A 17,223-nucleotide genomic window follows, 5' to 3' on the forward strand; every position below is an offset into this window, starting at 1 on the left:
CGGGTCGCAACCAACTTGTATAACGTTAGGTGCATACCGCCACCTACTGTACCGGAGTGTACAGTTTCAGGGTAACCTTTTCTTCACTGTTCTGACAAACAAAAACAACAAAAAATAAAAATAAAAATTATATATATATATATATATATATATATATATATATATATATATATATATATATATATATATAATAATATATATATATATATATATATATATATATATATACACATAACTATATAAATAAAGAACCGGAAGTTGGTAGCGGAAGTACATTTTCATCTTCGCCGAAGAAGAAGTTGGACACAAATAAGAAGAAGAAGTGGGACAGAACACAAACCGACACTTTTTTCACCTTCACGGTTCTATCTGCATTGTTTATTTTTTTAGACTGCATTATTGCACAGTTTCGTCAAAAAACGAGCCATGCCGGTCATCTGTGCTGCTATAGGGTGCAACAATACGTTTGTCAAAGGGTCGGAATTCCGATTTTACAGGTAAGTTTTTCGCCAACCTTTTCATTGTAGCTTAATTTAAAGTGAACAAAATAACCAACGTTGCGTTTACGCAACTTTAACTGACGATATATCCTCTTTCAGGACACATTAAAACAAGTTGTTCCTCGATGTTATAACTAACTAGTTAACACTCCGAGCTAACGCTGACTGACCTCAAACATGTGTATACAATCGTTATAATGTGCGGATGCAAATATATGTATAGGTTAGCAGATAACAGTCTGACCACAAATGAACGAGTTTAATTTATTTCGGAAAATACAAATAACACATGAGATCGCATGTTGCAGCTCTACTGAATTGTACCACGTGTTCTTAAGTCTTAAACTAGCCTGACGATATGCTTTGTTCTATTTACATGGTTACAAAGAGCTTTCTCAGTCAATTTATAGATGTGGAAAACATCTTGACCAAGACAAATACATATATATACATAATACCATACTTTTACGTTTCTGATCTCTGATAAAGCGTAGTTTTCCCTCCCCACGGCTGTGTCTTGGTGCAAGAAAATACACAGCGTTTAATATGTGTTGGTTTTCATCTTCTTTGGTTTCCCATCAGGCGGTTCACTGTTGTGTTGAGAAGCATGATTGTAATCATGCATCATGCATTAGAAACCATCTCCTCTCTCTTCTGTGCGTAAGGTTCCCCCTCAAAAAACCTCAGCTCACCAGTGAATGGGTAAACAGCATGGGGGTGAAGAACTTCAGCCCGACCGCCCACACATGCCTCTGCTCGGAGCACTTCGAGGCCGACTGCTTCAGGGACCTCAACAGCAAAACGTTTCTGAGGGAGGACGCGGTGCCCACCATTTTCAGCCATGCGCAGGATTCATCAAAGGTGTTGTATAAACTATTCCTTTCTAACAGTCATCCTGTTTTATCTCATGTGAAGAGACTCTAGAACTGAATATTCCCCCAGATTGAGCTTCGTAAACGAGGGGTGATACCAAAGGAGACGAATGTGGTGAATCCAGTAGCGACACAAGCAGACAGAGACGAAGGAGGAATGAGGGTGAGTTTTCTGTTACGCTCTCTGCACTGTGGGTACATCATATTGGGTTAACTGTTTAAAGTTATTCTGCTAATTACTTTTTCAAGGGTAACTTTTTAATATTTTTATATGTGGGGTATATGGTACCCCACAAACTAATATAATGATGTTGCACATCAGATTAAATGGTAGAACCTGGGCTACAATAATGTGTAAGCCGTCTTTACATGCTCCAAACACCAACTAAATGAATGTCCAAACATCAAAATCCATATAGCGCCGCCTAGTAAACGCACTCGCCATATTTCTGGCTCTACCGCTGTGGCACTTTATGCAATATACACACACGATATCTTAAAAGAAAGCAGACACTCCACAGATTCCGGACAAAAACATCAAATCCAGCTACAAATTTGATTCAAATGGGGTTTCATTCACTCAGATCGACCAATCCGGTGCAGAGACATAGTCGTGTGTATTTAAAAGGAGCCTGCAAGACGAAAATCGGCATTGAGCACGGGGGCCTATAACGCACAGCATCAGCTTGTTTTAACGTCGTGTGGCTAACTTTTACGGTTGTTTTTTCCCTACTTTGTTGGAATTTATTTTGTGAAAGCTGTCGGAACAAGGACCAAAGAAAAAGTTCACTCCGGTGGAAATCCTGAAAATACTGGAGGACGACCCTGGGAACCTCCTTTGTCCGAGTGATTCATCGTCTGATGACGAGGATCTGGTGCATCCCGAAAAAACACACGACACCGGTAGTGAATCGGATTACCGTCTTCCATCATCGGAAAGGTGTGGATTGTCTTGTAAATGTGATTTATTGATTTATTGGTGTCGAATTCTATATCTATCTAGCTGTGTGTGTGCGCCAAGTTTATTGCATTTATGTATTACAATTTCTGAACCAGACCACTGAATGCATATATTTATTTTTCTTCCACATTTGGGTTTACAGTGATGAGGATAACGAGGAACCTCTTGCCAGAGTCCCAGAACCTTCAAGTGCCCAACAGCCAACATGTCCACAATCTGCTCCAGAACCGTCACACCCTCAGCCAGGCCCAGCAGCATCTCCTCCCCCCACGGCTCTACACACCCAGTCGTTAGCACCTCAGTCGGACCCAGCAGCACCTCCCCCGACCACTCGGCGGAAGAGAGGTCCCACTCTGAGAAGTTCTGCTCCAGCTACCAAGCGTGTAAAAAGTAGGTTGGCTTCTACAGAGAGTGAGGAGGAGGAGGAGGAGGAGGACGACGACGACGACGACGACAGGTGGCATGACAGAGAGGAGGAGTGCATCAAACCTGACCCTCTCAAGTTCATGCCGGCCAGGATCCCAGGCCCCACGTGTGACACCACCACAGCATGGTCTCCTATCAGCCTCTTCCAGCTTTTTTTCTCCACAAACGTTGTCCAAAATATCATTGACAACACAAATGCCAACGCTGCCAAAAGAAGGCAAGCTGGGAAAAAATGCACGTGGGATGTGCTCACGATGAAGGACTTCTACACGTTCCTCGCCGTCATCCTTTTCACTGGCTTTGTGACGGTCCACCACAGGTCAGATTACTGGAGGAAGAAATGGCCGTACAACTTCCAGTTCCCCGGTGACCACATGACACGGGACCGCTTTGAGTTCATTTTGGGGTCACTTCACCTCAGTGACCCAAAAGAGGACGAGGAAAACGACAAAAAAAGGAAAACTGCAGAGTACGACCACCTGTTCAAGATCAAGCCGCTCTACACAGAGATTGCGAACGCCTGCAAAGCCAATTTCCAGCCGCATCAGAATCTGTCCATTGATGAGCGGATGGTCTTAAGCCAAGCAGTCGGCATGAAGGACAGGCTCACAAAGTGGGGTTACAAACTGTTTGTGCTGTCGGATACGTCGATTGGCTATACATGGAATTTCTTTGTCCACACAGGCAAAAGTGAGTCCGCCACAGGCCACAGTGTGGGTTACTCAGCGGTGATGGACCTTTTGCCTTTTCCTCTCCTCGGCGGCGGCTACTTGTTGTACACAGACGATTTCTACACAAGCCCTGCGCTCTTCACCGATCTGTCCAAAAAGAACATTGGCTGTTGTGGGACCATCAGGAGAAATCGAACTGGCTTCCCTAAGACCCAGACCAACGACCTGCCCAAAAAGGCTGAGAGGGGGGACATGCGTTGGATCCGGAGTGGCAAACTCCTCTTCGTGAAGTGGATGGACATGAGAGAGGTCACGACGTGTTCCACCGTGCATCAGGCCTACAGTGGACAGACGGTGAGGAGAAAGGTGAAGGAGGCTGGGGTGTGGCAGAACAAGTCCATACCAGTTCCGGACTGCATCGTGGACTACAATCGCAGCATGGGTGGTATGGATTTGTGCGACGCACTGATCGAATTTTGCAGCGTCCGCCACAAGACGATGACGTGGTACATGACCTTTTTTTACCACTTTGTGGACATCGCTGTTGTGAACAGTTATCTTTTGCACCAGGAGCTGTTCAAGTTGAGGCAGGACCCCACCCAGACGGAGCCCTTCACCCACAAGGCCTTCAGGGAGCAGTTGGCCACGGAGATGCTGGAGTTTGCTGAAGGCTCAGCAGCCCCCTCCACCACCACCACCTCCTACCCCTCCACCACTTGCATGCCCATGTTTTTCGACAGCGAGGAATCAAGGGTCAGGAAGTATTGCAAGAGGTGCCAGGATGCTGGACTGCTGAGGGTGAAGACGTCCACTTGTTGCAGGAAGTGTAAGGTTCCTCTCTGCCTCACCTCCAAAAAGAACTGCTTCCAGCTGTGGCACGATGCACAATAACTTCCCGATGGATGGACCCCACCCAGACAAAAGTCAAAGTCAGCTTTATTGTCAATTTCTCAATATGTACTGAACATACAGAGGAGTTGAGAAAATGTTTCTCTCCCGTCCGACATATAAAGTGAATACAGATAATAAAGTGCAAATAGATTTAAAAAACATTCAGAAACACTGTCATTCTGTATTTAGCAGCAGTCAGACATAGGGAGTCTTAAGAGAGAGGAGGGAGAGAGTTCAGCTTCCGAACAGCCTGGTGGACGAAGCTGTTTGAAAGTCTGGTGGTGCGAGCACGGAGGCTCCGCTATCTTCTCCCAGAGGGCAGGAGGCTGAAGAGACTGTGAGGGGTGCGCACAATCATAGTGACTTTGCGGGTGAGGCGGTCTCATATATGTCCTGCAGGGAGGGGAGTGAGGCACCAATGATCCTTCCAGCTGTGTTCACGATGCGCTGCAGACAAAGGCCTTCAGACACATTTGGGTTTACAGTGATGAGGATTCCGAGGAATCTCTTGCCAGAGTCCCAGAACCTTCAAGTGCCCCACAAGACATCCACTTGTTGCAGGAAGTGTACGGTTCCTCTCTGCCTCACCTCCAAAAACAACTGCTTCCAGCTGATGGACAATAACTTCCTGATGGATGGACCCCACCCAGACAAAGGCCTTCAGCCACAAGACCTAAATGATGTAAATAGTTTGTTGGTTTTACCTTTTGTTTTTACAGTTTGTATTGTTACAGATGTTTACAGTTTTCTCAAATTAAATCTCTTCCATTTGGATGAAACATTCAGTTGGTTTGTGTGGTTGTTTTTTGAATGGGACAATATGTATTGAACACCATTAGTAATGTACAAGTGAAATATATAGTTTGGTCCAAGAGAAAATTCAAATGGCACACATGATGCCCAAATGCCCATTTTGTAAACCTCGCCTGACCTCTCGACTAAAACCTCTCTAATTTTGTTCTGCTTCACTTTATCAAAGTCAAACTGCCTGCAGTCAGTAGCCCTTGAAGACTAGGGTTGAGTTTAGGTAGATCTGGATAGGCAGTTAGAGGGGATGCTCAATTTACTAAGTTGCTCCTATACTTTCTTTGTGCACGGGTAAGGTCAATACTTTACACTCCAGATTAGGGGTTGGCGGTAATGCACCTAAAAGTTGTTCGCCAATCGCCATTAAAAACAGAAGAAGAAGAAGAAGCAGTTTAAATCGTTTTCTCCTGAGCCGCCGCTCGAGGGCGGAATCTTCAGAGAAAGAACCGGAAGTGGAAGTACATTTTTATCTTCGCCGAAGAAGAAGTTGGGCCGAACACAGCAACAAACCGCCACTTTTTTCACCGTCGAGTTTCTTGCGGCATTGTTAATTTTTTTAGACTGCATTCTTGCACATTTCGTCAAAAAACGACGCCATGCCGGTCATCTGTGCTGGTATAGGGTGCAACAATAAGTTTGTCAAAGGGTCGGAAATCCGATTTTACAGGTAAGCTTTTTACCGTTTTCATTGTAGCTTCATTAAAGTGAACAAAATTACCAACACGAATAACGTTGCGTTTACGTTACTTTAAGCGACGATATATCCTCTTTCAGGACACATTAAAACAAGTTGTTCCTCGATGTTATAACTAGCTAACACTCCGAGCTAACGCTAACTGACCTCAAACATGTGTTTATTTTAAAACGCACTTTATCGTTTGGCTAAATTCGGCTTAAATGCATAGTTACGTTGTGCGAATGCAAATATATATAGGTTAATAATGTGTATAACTACGTTATACACATTATTCTTTGCATAACTAACGTTAGTACAAGACAAATAAATACATATAACGTTACATAATAACATACTTAAAACACACTCTTAATTTGTTTATCAAGTTTTATTGTATCATATTTTTAAGTTATGTCTTTTACTATTGCACTAGGTTTACCGTCACGCAACAATCACCAAGCCAAATTCCTTCTATATGTAACTACGTTATACACATTATTCTTTGCATAACTAGTACCTTGACTACTGGCAATATAACGTTTCTGATCTCTGATAAAGCGTAGTTTTCCCTCCCCACGGCTGTGTCTTGGTGCAAGAAAATACACAGCGTTTAGTATGTGTTGGTTTTCATCTTTGGTTTCCCATCAGGCGGTTCACTGTTGTGTTAAAAAGTGTGATTGTAATCATGCATCATGCATTAGAAACCATCTCCTCTCTCTTCTGTGCGTAAGGTTCCCCCTCAGCAAACCTCAGCTCGCCGGCAAATGGGTAAACAGCCTGGGGATGAAGAACTTCAACCCGACCGTCAACACATGCCTCTGCTCGGAGCACTTCAGGGCCGACTGCTTCAGGGACTACAACGGCAAACAGTTTCTGAGGGAGGACGCGGTGCCCACCATTTTCAGTCAGGGGCAGGATTCCTCAAAGGTGTTGTATAAACTATTCCTTTCCAACAGTCATCCTGTTTTATTCATGTGAAGAGACTCTATAACTGAATATTCCCCCAGATTGAGCTGCGCAAACGAGGGGTGATACCAAAGGAGACGACTGTGGTGAATCCAGTAGCGACACAAGCAGACAAAGACAAAGCGAGAGAGGCCGTCAGTCTGCGCAGAGACAAACGTGGAGGTATGAGGGTGAGTTTTCTGTCACGTTCTCTGCACTGCAGGTGCATCATATTGGGTTAACCGTTTATGAAGTTATTATGCTAATTACCTTTTCAAGGGTAACTTTTTAATATTTTTATATATGGGGTATATGATTTATAATATCAGTAAAATACAGATGTATAGATGATCAGATTGAGGTGATTATTACGCGTTTTAAAAGGTGCATCTGGTGGAGCCTAATTTATTTGAATTTAAAAGTAAAATATTGTTATCGGATGCATCACTGGAGTCAGTGAGAGCGACAACATTCACCAGCTTCCACTGGTTGAACTGTATACTTAGAATCGCCGTGTGTCACAGCCTGCACTGCCCACAGAACGGCGCCATGCTGATTCTGATTGGCTAACAGTGCTGTCAATCTCATTTTTGTCGGTGTAGTTAAATTCGATTGGCTCTAACGATTCAAATGAGGTGTCATTCACTCAGATCGACCAATCCGTTGCAGAGATATAGTCGTGCGTATTTAAAAGCAGCCTGCGAGACGGAAATCGCCATCGAGCACTGGGACCTATAACGCACAGCATCAGCTTGTTTTAACGCCGTGTGTCTAACTTTTACGGTTGATTTTTCACCACTTTGTTGGAATTTATTTTGAGAAAGATGTCGAAACAAGGACCCAAAAAAAAAATCCGCTCCGGAGGAAATCCTGAAAATACTGGAGGACGACCCTAAGAACCTCATTTGTCCGATTGATTAATCGTCCGATGACGAGGATCTGGTGCATCCGGAGACTACACACGACACCGGTAGTGAATCGGATTGCTGTCTTCCAGCATCAGCAAGGTATGGATTGTCTTATAAATGTTGTATTTATCGATTTATTGGTGTCGAATTTTATATCTATCGTGCTTTGTCTGTGTGTCCATGTGGTGAACAGTTTCTCCAGATCAGCAATATATGTGTACTGCACTGCATTTATGTTTACATGTATTACAATTTCAGAACCAGACCACTGAATGCATATATTTATGTTTCTTCCACATTTGGGTTAACAGTGATGAGGATAACGAGGAACCTCTTGCCAGAGTCCCAGAACCTTCAAGTGCCCAACAGCCAACACGTCCACAATCTGCTCCAGAACCTTCACACCCTCAGCCAGGCCCAGCAGCATCTCCTCCCCCCACGGCTCTACACACCCAGTCGTTAGCACCTCAGTCGGTCCCAGCAGCACCTCCCCCGACCACTCAGCGGAAGAGAGGCCGCTGCTCTCTGGGAGCTTCTGTTTCCGCTTCTGTTTTTTACTCCAAGCGTGTGAAAAGTAGGTAGGCGTCTACAGAGAGGGAGGAGAAGCAGAAGCAGGAGGAGAAGCAGGAGGAGTGGATCAAACCTGATGCCTGCCAGGAATTTATTTTGAGAAAGATGACGAAACAAGAACCAAAGAAAAAGTTCACTCCGGAGGAACTCCGAATACTGGAGGACGACCCTGGGAGCTTCCTTTGTCCGAGTGAGTCATCGTCCAATGACGAGGATCTGGTGCATCCCGACACTCCACGACACCAGTAGTGAATCGGATAACTGTATTCCATATTCGGAAAGGTATGGATTGTCTTATAAATGTTATATTTATTGATTTATTGGTGGAATTTTATATCTATCTGGCTTCGTGTGTGTGTGTGTGTGTGTGTGTGTGTGTGTCCGTCCATGTGGTGAACAGTTTCTCCAGATCAGCAATATGGTTACTGCACTGTATTTATGTGTACATTGTGGCAGCCGGAGGGGCAACCTCAGAGGAGAAGTGGTAGAGGGACGATATTGCCGGACATGGAGGCGGAGCCCCATGTCAGGGAGTGGAAAAGAGCGCCAAACCACCATCAGCCCAAACAAGCAACACCTGAGGAGGAGAGCCGAGGGAGCGACCACACCCTATCGGAGGAGGAGGAGGGGACTATAAAAGGGCCCCGGACACAGGAAACTGGGAGAGAGTAGGAGTGGAAAGAGACGGAGACACAGCAAACGCATTGGAGACAACTGGCTTACCCCTTGATCACCCTGGAACGTCTGACTACCCGCCCGGCTCCCGACCCCTGCCTGTACGACTACCCTGCTCCTGCCCGCGCCCTGGACCGTATGAGGAATACCCGTTGTGCACCGAACCGTGGAAGTGAACCCCGACCATCCCTCTGGAAAGCGGACAGTGTCTTGTTGAGTGTCTATCCTACCTCTATCCACTCTCTATCTTCAGTAAAAACCTCACTTGCACCATTTATCTACCGACTGGTTGTGTTTATTGGTCCGTGTTGTCGTGAAACCCCCTTGCCACCCCGGGGGCTGTCACAATTTGGTGGAGAATGTGGGCACAGTCCGGTTCTGGCAACACTGACCGATAGACCGACCAACCCAGTAAGCATGGCCACCCCGGTGCCATTTCAAGAGCTGCTAGCGGGGCTAATCGCTAGCAACCAGGAAACCCAAAAACGCCACGAACAAGCCATGCAAGTACAAATGCAAATCCTCCAAGCACAGCAGCAACAACAATACCAACAGCAAGTACACATGGAGCAGTATATGGCGGTACAAACCGAACGCGCGGAGGCGATGCAAAGCGACATCAAGGGCATGTTACAGACACAACAGGAGCAACGTACCGTGGAGAAAGCCAACCCAGCGCGCTTCCTTCTCAAGCAGACGGCAGCTGACGATGTGGAAATATTTTTTCAGATATTCCAGACAACGGCACTCCGGGAAAAATGGCCAGAAGAGCACTGGGCTGAGTTGATAGCCCCCTTTTTGATCAACGAAACGCAAGTAACGTATCAGGACTTAGAGCGCGCTGGAAAAGTTGACTTCCGGGTGTTGAAAGCGGAAGCGTTACAGCGATGCGGGGTCACGCTGGTACTAAAGGCACAACGATTTCATGAATGGACATATGACACCTCCCTTTCTCCGCGAGCCCAGATGCATGAGATCAAGAGGATTACGACGGCCTGGCTGCACGCAGAGCCCACCGAGGTGTCGCCCACCGATCGTGTCGTCATGGACAAATTCCTCAGATCCCTCCCGTATGAGGCAAAAAAATTGGCCGGCCAGAGAAACCCCCGCAACCTCGAGGAACTGGTAGAGATCATGGAGGGTTACCACGCAGCACAAGCGTTAGTGCGTGGGGGAAGAAACCCGAAAGTGGAGGGGTCCACCCGCAAAGAAAAGATGAGAACGGAGGAAACTACCTATGTGTCTCCCTCCTTTCCCCCAGGCTTTCCCCGACGTCGGCCGGCGGGTGGACCGGAAGAGAGGAGGTGCTACCACTGCGGCGAGATCGGGCACATCGCATGGGAATGTCCTCACCGCCAGGACGCACCCATGACCACGGCCAGTGAGGGGAGTCGCCCATGCGGACTGATTACCGGATGCTGGGCCACTCACGAGGACCTCATGCCCCTCACCCCGGTCAAAGTAAACGGCCGCGACGCCTCCGCGATGGTGGATTCCGGGAGCGCGATTACCTTGGTGAGACCTACGTTTGCTCAGTACCCGCTCCTAACCGGCACCCGAGCGGTCACGTGCATCCATGGGGAGACCCGCGAATACCCCACCACCGCCCTCGAAATATACACGACGAGGGGTAGATACGTCGGCACTGCAGGAGTAGTGGAAGGACTCCCCGTAGAGGTGCTGGTCGGCCGAGACCTGCCCGTGTTCCAGGAGCTGTGGCGCAGCCTGGTGGTGAAACCAGGTACGACCCCTCACCGAAAGTCCAAGAAGAAAGCCATCTGTGGGCTGGGGGAGGAGATCTCCACCGATCCCCTATCGGAAGGAGTCGCCAGTGCCGTGGCCCGGGCGTTGGTGGAGGCCACCCAACCCAACCCCGAGGACGTATATGCCACAGCCGTCGAGAACGACGGACCCTCCAGCCCCAGTGAGCCCGAAGGAGAGGCGCCACCCATCCCCGAGGAGGCAGATACCCCCTCCCTCGAAGAAGAGGAGCTGGCCGGGCTGTTCCCCCAGGACCCGGAGGAGCCCATCTTACCCGGGCCCCTCACAGGGAGGTTTGGGACGGCCCAGTTGGAGGACCCCAACCTAGCCCACGCCCTTCGGCAGGTGGCCGCCGTAGACGGACGACCACTGGACGGGGTAAGAGACCTCCCTCCCACACATTTCTCCATTTATAACGGGCTCCTCTACCAGGTAGTAATAAAGGACGGGGCCCCCCTCAGGTTGTTACTGGTACCACGTCCTTTCATACCCTCTGTCCTCCAGTTAGCCCACTCCCATATCTTAGGTGCCCATCTAGGAGTGGAGAAAACCCTGGAAAGGGTGAGGGCCAGGTTCCACTGGCCCGGAATAAAAAAAGCCGTGGAGGATTACTGCCGGAGCTGCCCCGAATGTCAACAAGTGGCCCCACAACCCCATCACAGAAACCCGCTGGTGCCCCTGCCGATCATCACCGTCCCCTTCAGCAGGATCGGGATGGACCTAGTGGGGCCCCTACCCAAGACCAACCGGGGACACAGGTACATCCTGGTGATAGTGGATTACGCCACCCGGTATCCCGAAGCCATTCCCCTACGCTCTATGGCCACCAAGGGCATTGCAAGGGAGCTGGTGATGTTGTTTTCCAGGGTCGGAATACCGGAGGAGATTCTCACCGACCAAGGAACCCCGTTCATGTCTAGGATCATGAAGGATCTGTGTGGCATGCTGAAGGTGACCCAACTGAGGACGTCGGTGTATCACCCCCAAACGGACGGACTAGTAGAACGATTCAACCAGACACTGAAGAAAATGTTGAAAAAAACCATGGACCAGGACGGGAAGAATTGGGACCAACTGCTACCCTTCCTGATGTTCTCCATCAGAGAGGTGCCCCAGGCATCTACCGGATTCTCGCCCTTCGAGCTCCTGTACGGTCGACGACCCCGGGGGCTACTCGACCTGGCCAAAGAAGCCTGGGAACACCAACCCTCCCCCTACCGCACCATGGTGGACCACGTCGAGGAGATGAGGGTGAGGATGGCATCCCTCTGGCCCATCGTCCGAGAACACATGGCCGAGGCACAGGCGGCCCAAGCCCGCGTGTACAACCGGGGAACCCAACCCCGAGTGTTTAACCCAGGGGATCGGGTGTTGGTCCTGGTACCCACGGCGGAATGTAAGTTTCTAGCCCGATGGAGGGGGCCGTATGAAGTAATGGAGAAAGTGGGGCCGGTAAACTACCGAGTCCGGCAACCAGGTCGGAGGCACCCGACGAAGGTTTATCATGTGAACCTGCTCAAGAAATGGGTGCGTAGGGATGCCATGCTCTGTTTCTCTCTCTCTACCCTCCCAGGAAAAACGGAGCCAGTCGAGGTACCCGTGGGAGAAGAGTTGACCCCCCGGCAGAAGCAGGACGTCCGGGAAATGGTGGATCGGTTCCGGGACGTGTTCTCCCCGGACCCCGGATACACCACACTGGTGCAACACCGGATAATCACCGAGCCCGGGAAGAAGGTGAAGCTAAGGCCGTACCGCATCCCCGAAGCCCGCCGGGGGGCGATAGAGAGGGAGGTACAGAGTATGCTGGAGGCCGACATCATCGAACCCTCGACGAGCGAGTGGTGCAGCCCTATAGTGTTGGTTCCGAAACCCGATGGCTCGGTCAGGTTCTGCAATGACTTTAGGCAGCTCAACGCCATCTCAAAATTCGATGCCTACCCGATGCCCCGGGTGGACGAGATGATAGAGCGCATCGGGAGGGCCAGATACATCACCACCCTCGACTTGACTAAAGGCTACTGGCAAGTGGCAGTAGCCCCCGAAGACAGGGAAAAAACGGCCTTCACTACGCCCATGGGACTGTACCACTATAAGAGGCTGCCGTTCGGTCTCCACGGAGCCCCCCCCACGTACCAGAGACTGATGGACCAGGTACTACGTCCCCATCGAGAATACGCGGCAGCCTATCTGGACGACATCGTCGTGCACGGGGAGGAATGGGGGGCTCACCTCCAAAGACTGGAAGCCGTCCTGAAAGCTCTGCGAGGGGCGGGGCTGACAGCCAACCCCAAGAAATGTCGCCTCGGCCTCCGGGAAGCTGACTACCTGGGGTACACCATCGGCCGCGGCTGCGTCAAGCCCCAGGTAGGGAAAGTCGAGGCGATCCGGGAATGGCCCCGCCCCCGCACAAAGAAACAGGTACGAGCATTCATTGGGCTAGCTAGCTACTATCGACGGTTTGTTCCCCAGTTCTCTGCTCTTGCAGCACCCCTGACGGACCTAACAAAAAACCGGCTGCCAGATCGGATCGTATGGACGGCAGAGACCGAGGACGCCTTCGAGAAGCTGAAGGAAGTACTCTGTTCTGAACCAGTGCTGGTGACCCCGGACTTTACGCAACCATTGGTGGTACAGACAGATGCCTCCGAGACCGGGGTGGGTGCCGTCCTGTCCCAGCTGAGGGATGGAGAGGAGCACCCGATCACATACGTAAGCAGAAAATTATTACCGAGAGAAACGAGATACGCCACGGTCGAGAAGGAGTGTTTGGCCATCAAATGGGCTCTGGGGGAGTTGAAATATTATCTGCTGGGACGACACTTTACCCTGGTCACGGACCACGCCCCCCTGGTATGGATGTCCCGTTCAAAAGACAATAACGCCCGGGTCACACGCTGGTTTTTATCCCTTCAACCATATGCTTTCTCTGTTGTCCACAGATCCGGGGCCGCTCATGGAAACGCGGACGCCCTGTCTAGACGGGACGCCCTAGGTTCCTGGAGCAGTCCTCCCCCCAGGTCGGATTTAAGGGGGGGGGTATGTGGCAGCCGGAGGGGCAACCTCAGAGGAGAAGTGGTAGAGGGACGATATTGCCGGACATGGAGGCGGAGCCCCATGTCAGGGAGTGGAAAAGAGCGCCAAACCACCATCAGCCCAAACAAGCAACACCTGAGGAGGAGAGCCGAGGGAGCGACCACACCCTATCGGAGGAGGAGGAGGGGACTATAAAAGGGCCCCGGACACAGGAAACTGGGAGAGAGTAGGAGTGGAAAGAGACGGAGACACAGCAAACGCATTGGAGACAACTGGCTTACCCCTTGATCACCCTGGAACGTCTGACTACCCGCCCGGCTCCCGACCCCTGCCTGTACGACTACCCTGCTCCTGCCCGCGCCCTGGACCGTATGAGGAATACCCGTTGTGCACCGAACCGTGGAAGTGAACCCCGACCATCCCTCTGGAAAGCGGACAGTGTCTTGTTGAGTGTCTATCCTACCTCTATCCACTCTCTATCTTCAGTAAAAACCTCACTTGCACCATTTATCTACCGACTGGTTGTGTTTATTGGTCCGTGTTGTCGTGAAACCCCCTTGCCACCCCGGGGGCTGTCACAACATGTATTACAATTTCAGAACCAGACCACTGACTGCATATATTTATGTTTCTTCCACATTTGGGTTTACAGTGATGAGGATTCCGAGGAATCTCTTGCCAGAGTCCCAGAACCTTCAAGTGCCCCACAAGACATCCACTTGTTGCAGGAAGTGTACGGTTCCTCTCTGCCTCACCTCCAAAAACAACTGCTTCCAGCTGATGGACAATAACTTCCTGATGGATGGACCCCACCCAGACAAAGGCCTTCAGCCACAAGACCTAAATGATGTAAATAGTTTGTTGGTTTTACCTTTTGTTTCTACAGTTTGTATTGTTACAGATGTTTACAGTTTGCTCAAATTAAATCTCTTCCATTTGGATGAAACATTCAGTTGGTTTGTGTGGTTGTTTTTTGAATGGGAAAATATGTATTGAACACCATTAGTAATGTACAAGTGAAATATATAGTTTGGTCCAAGAGAAAATTCAAATGGCACACATAATAAAGTACATATCGATCTATCTATCTATCTAATGCCCATTTTGGAAACCTCGCCTGACCTCTACTAAAGCCGCTCTAATTTTGGTCTGCTTCACTTTATCAAAGTCAAATTTTGCAGAGAGACTGTTCACATATTGTGCTGTGATTTGGGAGAGGTTTAGACCTGCAGCTGCATCGTTTAAAAGAGATCATCCTGTAAGTGCTTCTTTCTTCTTTTTTTTAAGGCAAACCAGAATCTTTTTAATTTGTGCTGTGTGCCATCTTCATTTACTCTTAACCGGTAACATATATTTACACATCTGAACTGAAATCTCACAAGTGTTCCCTTTATTATAACACCAAAATGATTCAAATACCGGTAGACCTTGTGGTTGCAGAGAGATACTCTTTTTAGTCTGGGTATGCAACGGTCTCGTGAGCAAATGCATTTTTTCTTCTTGTGATCAACGATATAGAGAACTATTGTTGGGATGATTGTTTGCTGTAAAATGTACTTTGTTCTGTCACAGGGTGGACGAGGAGGCCGCGGAGGAAAACCGCTGTTGGACAGGTGTGTATGTGTGTGTGTGTGTGTTTATGTGTTTATTCTCTTTACAGTGTTCACCACTTGTTCTCTGCTCTTCAGTGAATGTGTGTCCTTGTCCCAGTTCGGTTTGTGAGAATTCTTGTTGAGCCAAAGCGGTAATTGTGCTTCTTCTTTTGTAATGTGGCCGTCACTCCACCTTCTTGTGAAACAGAAAAAAATCATTTAAGATTCATACATTTCTCTACTATTCTCTAATTTCTGGCAGTTTAAAGAAACAGAATAAAACGGAAGCAGAACAGTTTATTGCCAACGAAGTTTTCACCTACAAGGAATTTGTTATGGCGGGTGGTGCACAACAATAACGTTAAACAACAATGCAAGAAATAGAAACATTCAAATTTACAATAGAATATAAAATAAAGTGCACAACATACAGATAACAGGACTGTAAACAAGTGAAATGTTAAAAGTGTCGAGCGTGTTTGAATAGAGAAACAGGAGTGACCAGTAGGACATTGTCCTGGGGATGACGGAGTCAGTGGGGGTCCCGGGCTTTGTTAAGAAACTGTTTGTGTGGCGTGAGGTCTTGGTCCTGATGGGCCTCCTGCCAGATGGAAGGGGCACGAACAGTTCATGTCCAGGGTGAGAGGGGTCGCCTACAAGCTTCCTCGCTCGCTTCAGGGTCCTTGAGGCCGACCTCGTCCCCACCAGAGACGAGTCCAATGAGGGTGATGTCATCCGCAAACTTCAGCAGCTTGACGGACTGGTGACTGGCGGTGCAGCTGTTGGTGTATAGGGAGAAGAGCGGGGGGGAAACCGGTGCCTGGTGCAGGTACAGGTGGCCTCCGTTGTCTCCCAAAGGTTTGAGTGGGACTCGTCAGTTAATGTAGGACTAGATGATGATGTCGGCGCTCCACTTTCTCACAAAACAGCTGGAATAACTTCCGAACCTGAGCTTTCAGATGGTGTGGTTCTCCTCTAGGCCCCGGGTTGCTTCATGAATTCTGAATTTGAGGATTGTTTCATAATGATGTGAAAAACCCAAAACTGTCGCCAGGTTTTCGTCCCTCAGTGAGTGATATTAACCGTCGTCGTCGGCTTTAAATAAAACTCCAAACGGTAATCGGAGGGGAAAAGTAATGTCGGTGTTTGTTCTCGTGCCCGCAGACAGACCGCCGGGGCCAAGAGCAGACTGTACGACAACAAAGGCCGGCTGCTCTCCAACAACAAGGACATGTGTGACTGTCTGGACGTGGACTGCATGGGCTGCTTCTACCCCTGCCCCGACTGCGGCTCGCGCAAGTGCGGGGTGGAGTGCCGCTGCGACAGGAAGTGGCTCTACGAGCAGGTGGAGGTGGAGGGCGGAGAGATCATCCGGAACAAGTTTGCTGTTTAGTGAGCGTCATTCAAAAGAATCTTCCACGATTTTACAAAGACAGACACTGCCTGTGGTAGAAAGCTATTCTGCTGAATGTTGGATGTGCTCCTGTGAATGTTTTAGTTTCCTGTTAAAGTTGTTTTCATATATTTATTTTCTCCAGTTAAAAAAATGTTTCTTATGTTTAGTGTCTTATGTTTAGTGTCTTCATTAAACTTCTCCGGAGGAGGTTGTTTTTGGTCATATTCAATAAAACTGAAAAAAAAATCCCCATTCTTCTATATCTCCAAACCTCTTCGGCGTCCGCTCATCACAGTCACAACTGTTAATCTGGAAGAAAGAAAAATGCTTAAAGATAACTGCAGAAGAAGCCATTTTTTTAATGGTTTTGACACTTAAAAAGAATAAAAGCTCAGCAAGATCTGAGGGTTGAAGGCTAAGCACGACCAGTTCCAACTTCAGGAGCTGCTGAGTTAAATCAACGGAATGAATCGGAGGAATTAAAGTGTCCTTTGGTGAGGTGTTGGGTCGTATCGACGGTGGTGTCGGGGAAGGTAATC

General features: G+C 48.6%; 2 protein-coding genes across 2 annotated transcripts; both read left to right on the forward strand.

The window, feature by feature from the left end:
- Positions 1-341: 341 nt before the first annotated feature.
- On the forward strand, positions 342-4,999 carry LOC306791035 (piggyBac transposable element-derived protein 4-like). The gene is made up of 5 exons (XM_079287640.1): positions 342-497; positions 1,166-1,361; positions 1,443-1,535; positions 2,131-2,312; positions 2,476-4,999. Exons 1-5 carry the CDS (start codon positions 427-429, stop codon positions 4,319-4,321), a joined length of 2,388 nt encoding a protein of 795 aa, XP_079143766.1. The 5' UTR covers positions 342-426; the 3' UTR covers positions 4,322-4,999.
- A 615-nt stretch (positions 5,000-5,614) lies between these two features.
- arl14ep (ADP-ribosylation factor-like 14 effector protein) lies at positions 5,615-16,920 on the forward strand. Its single transcript, XM_079287649.1, has 5 exons — positions 5,615-5,795; positions 6,536-6,731; positions 6,812-6,940; positions 15,269-15,309; positions 16,453-16,920. Exons 1-5 carry the CDS (start codon positions 5,725-5,727, stop codon positions 16,679-16,681), a joined length of 666 nt encoding a protein of 221 aa, XP_079143775.1. The 5' UTR covers positions 5,615-5,724; the 3' UTR covers positions 16,682-16,920.
- Positions 16,921-17,223: the final 303 nt, after the last annotated feature.

This window comes from Melanostigma gelatinosum (genome assembly GCF_949748355.1).
Source record: "Melanostigma gelatinosum genome assembly, chromosome: 2".
Lineage (NCBI taxonomy): Eukaryota > Metazoa > Chordata > Actinopteri > Perciformes > Zoarcidae > Melanostigma > Melanostigma gelatinosum.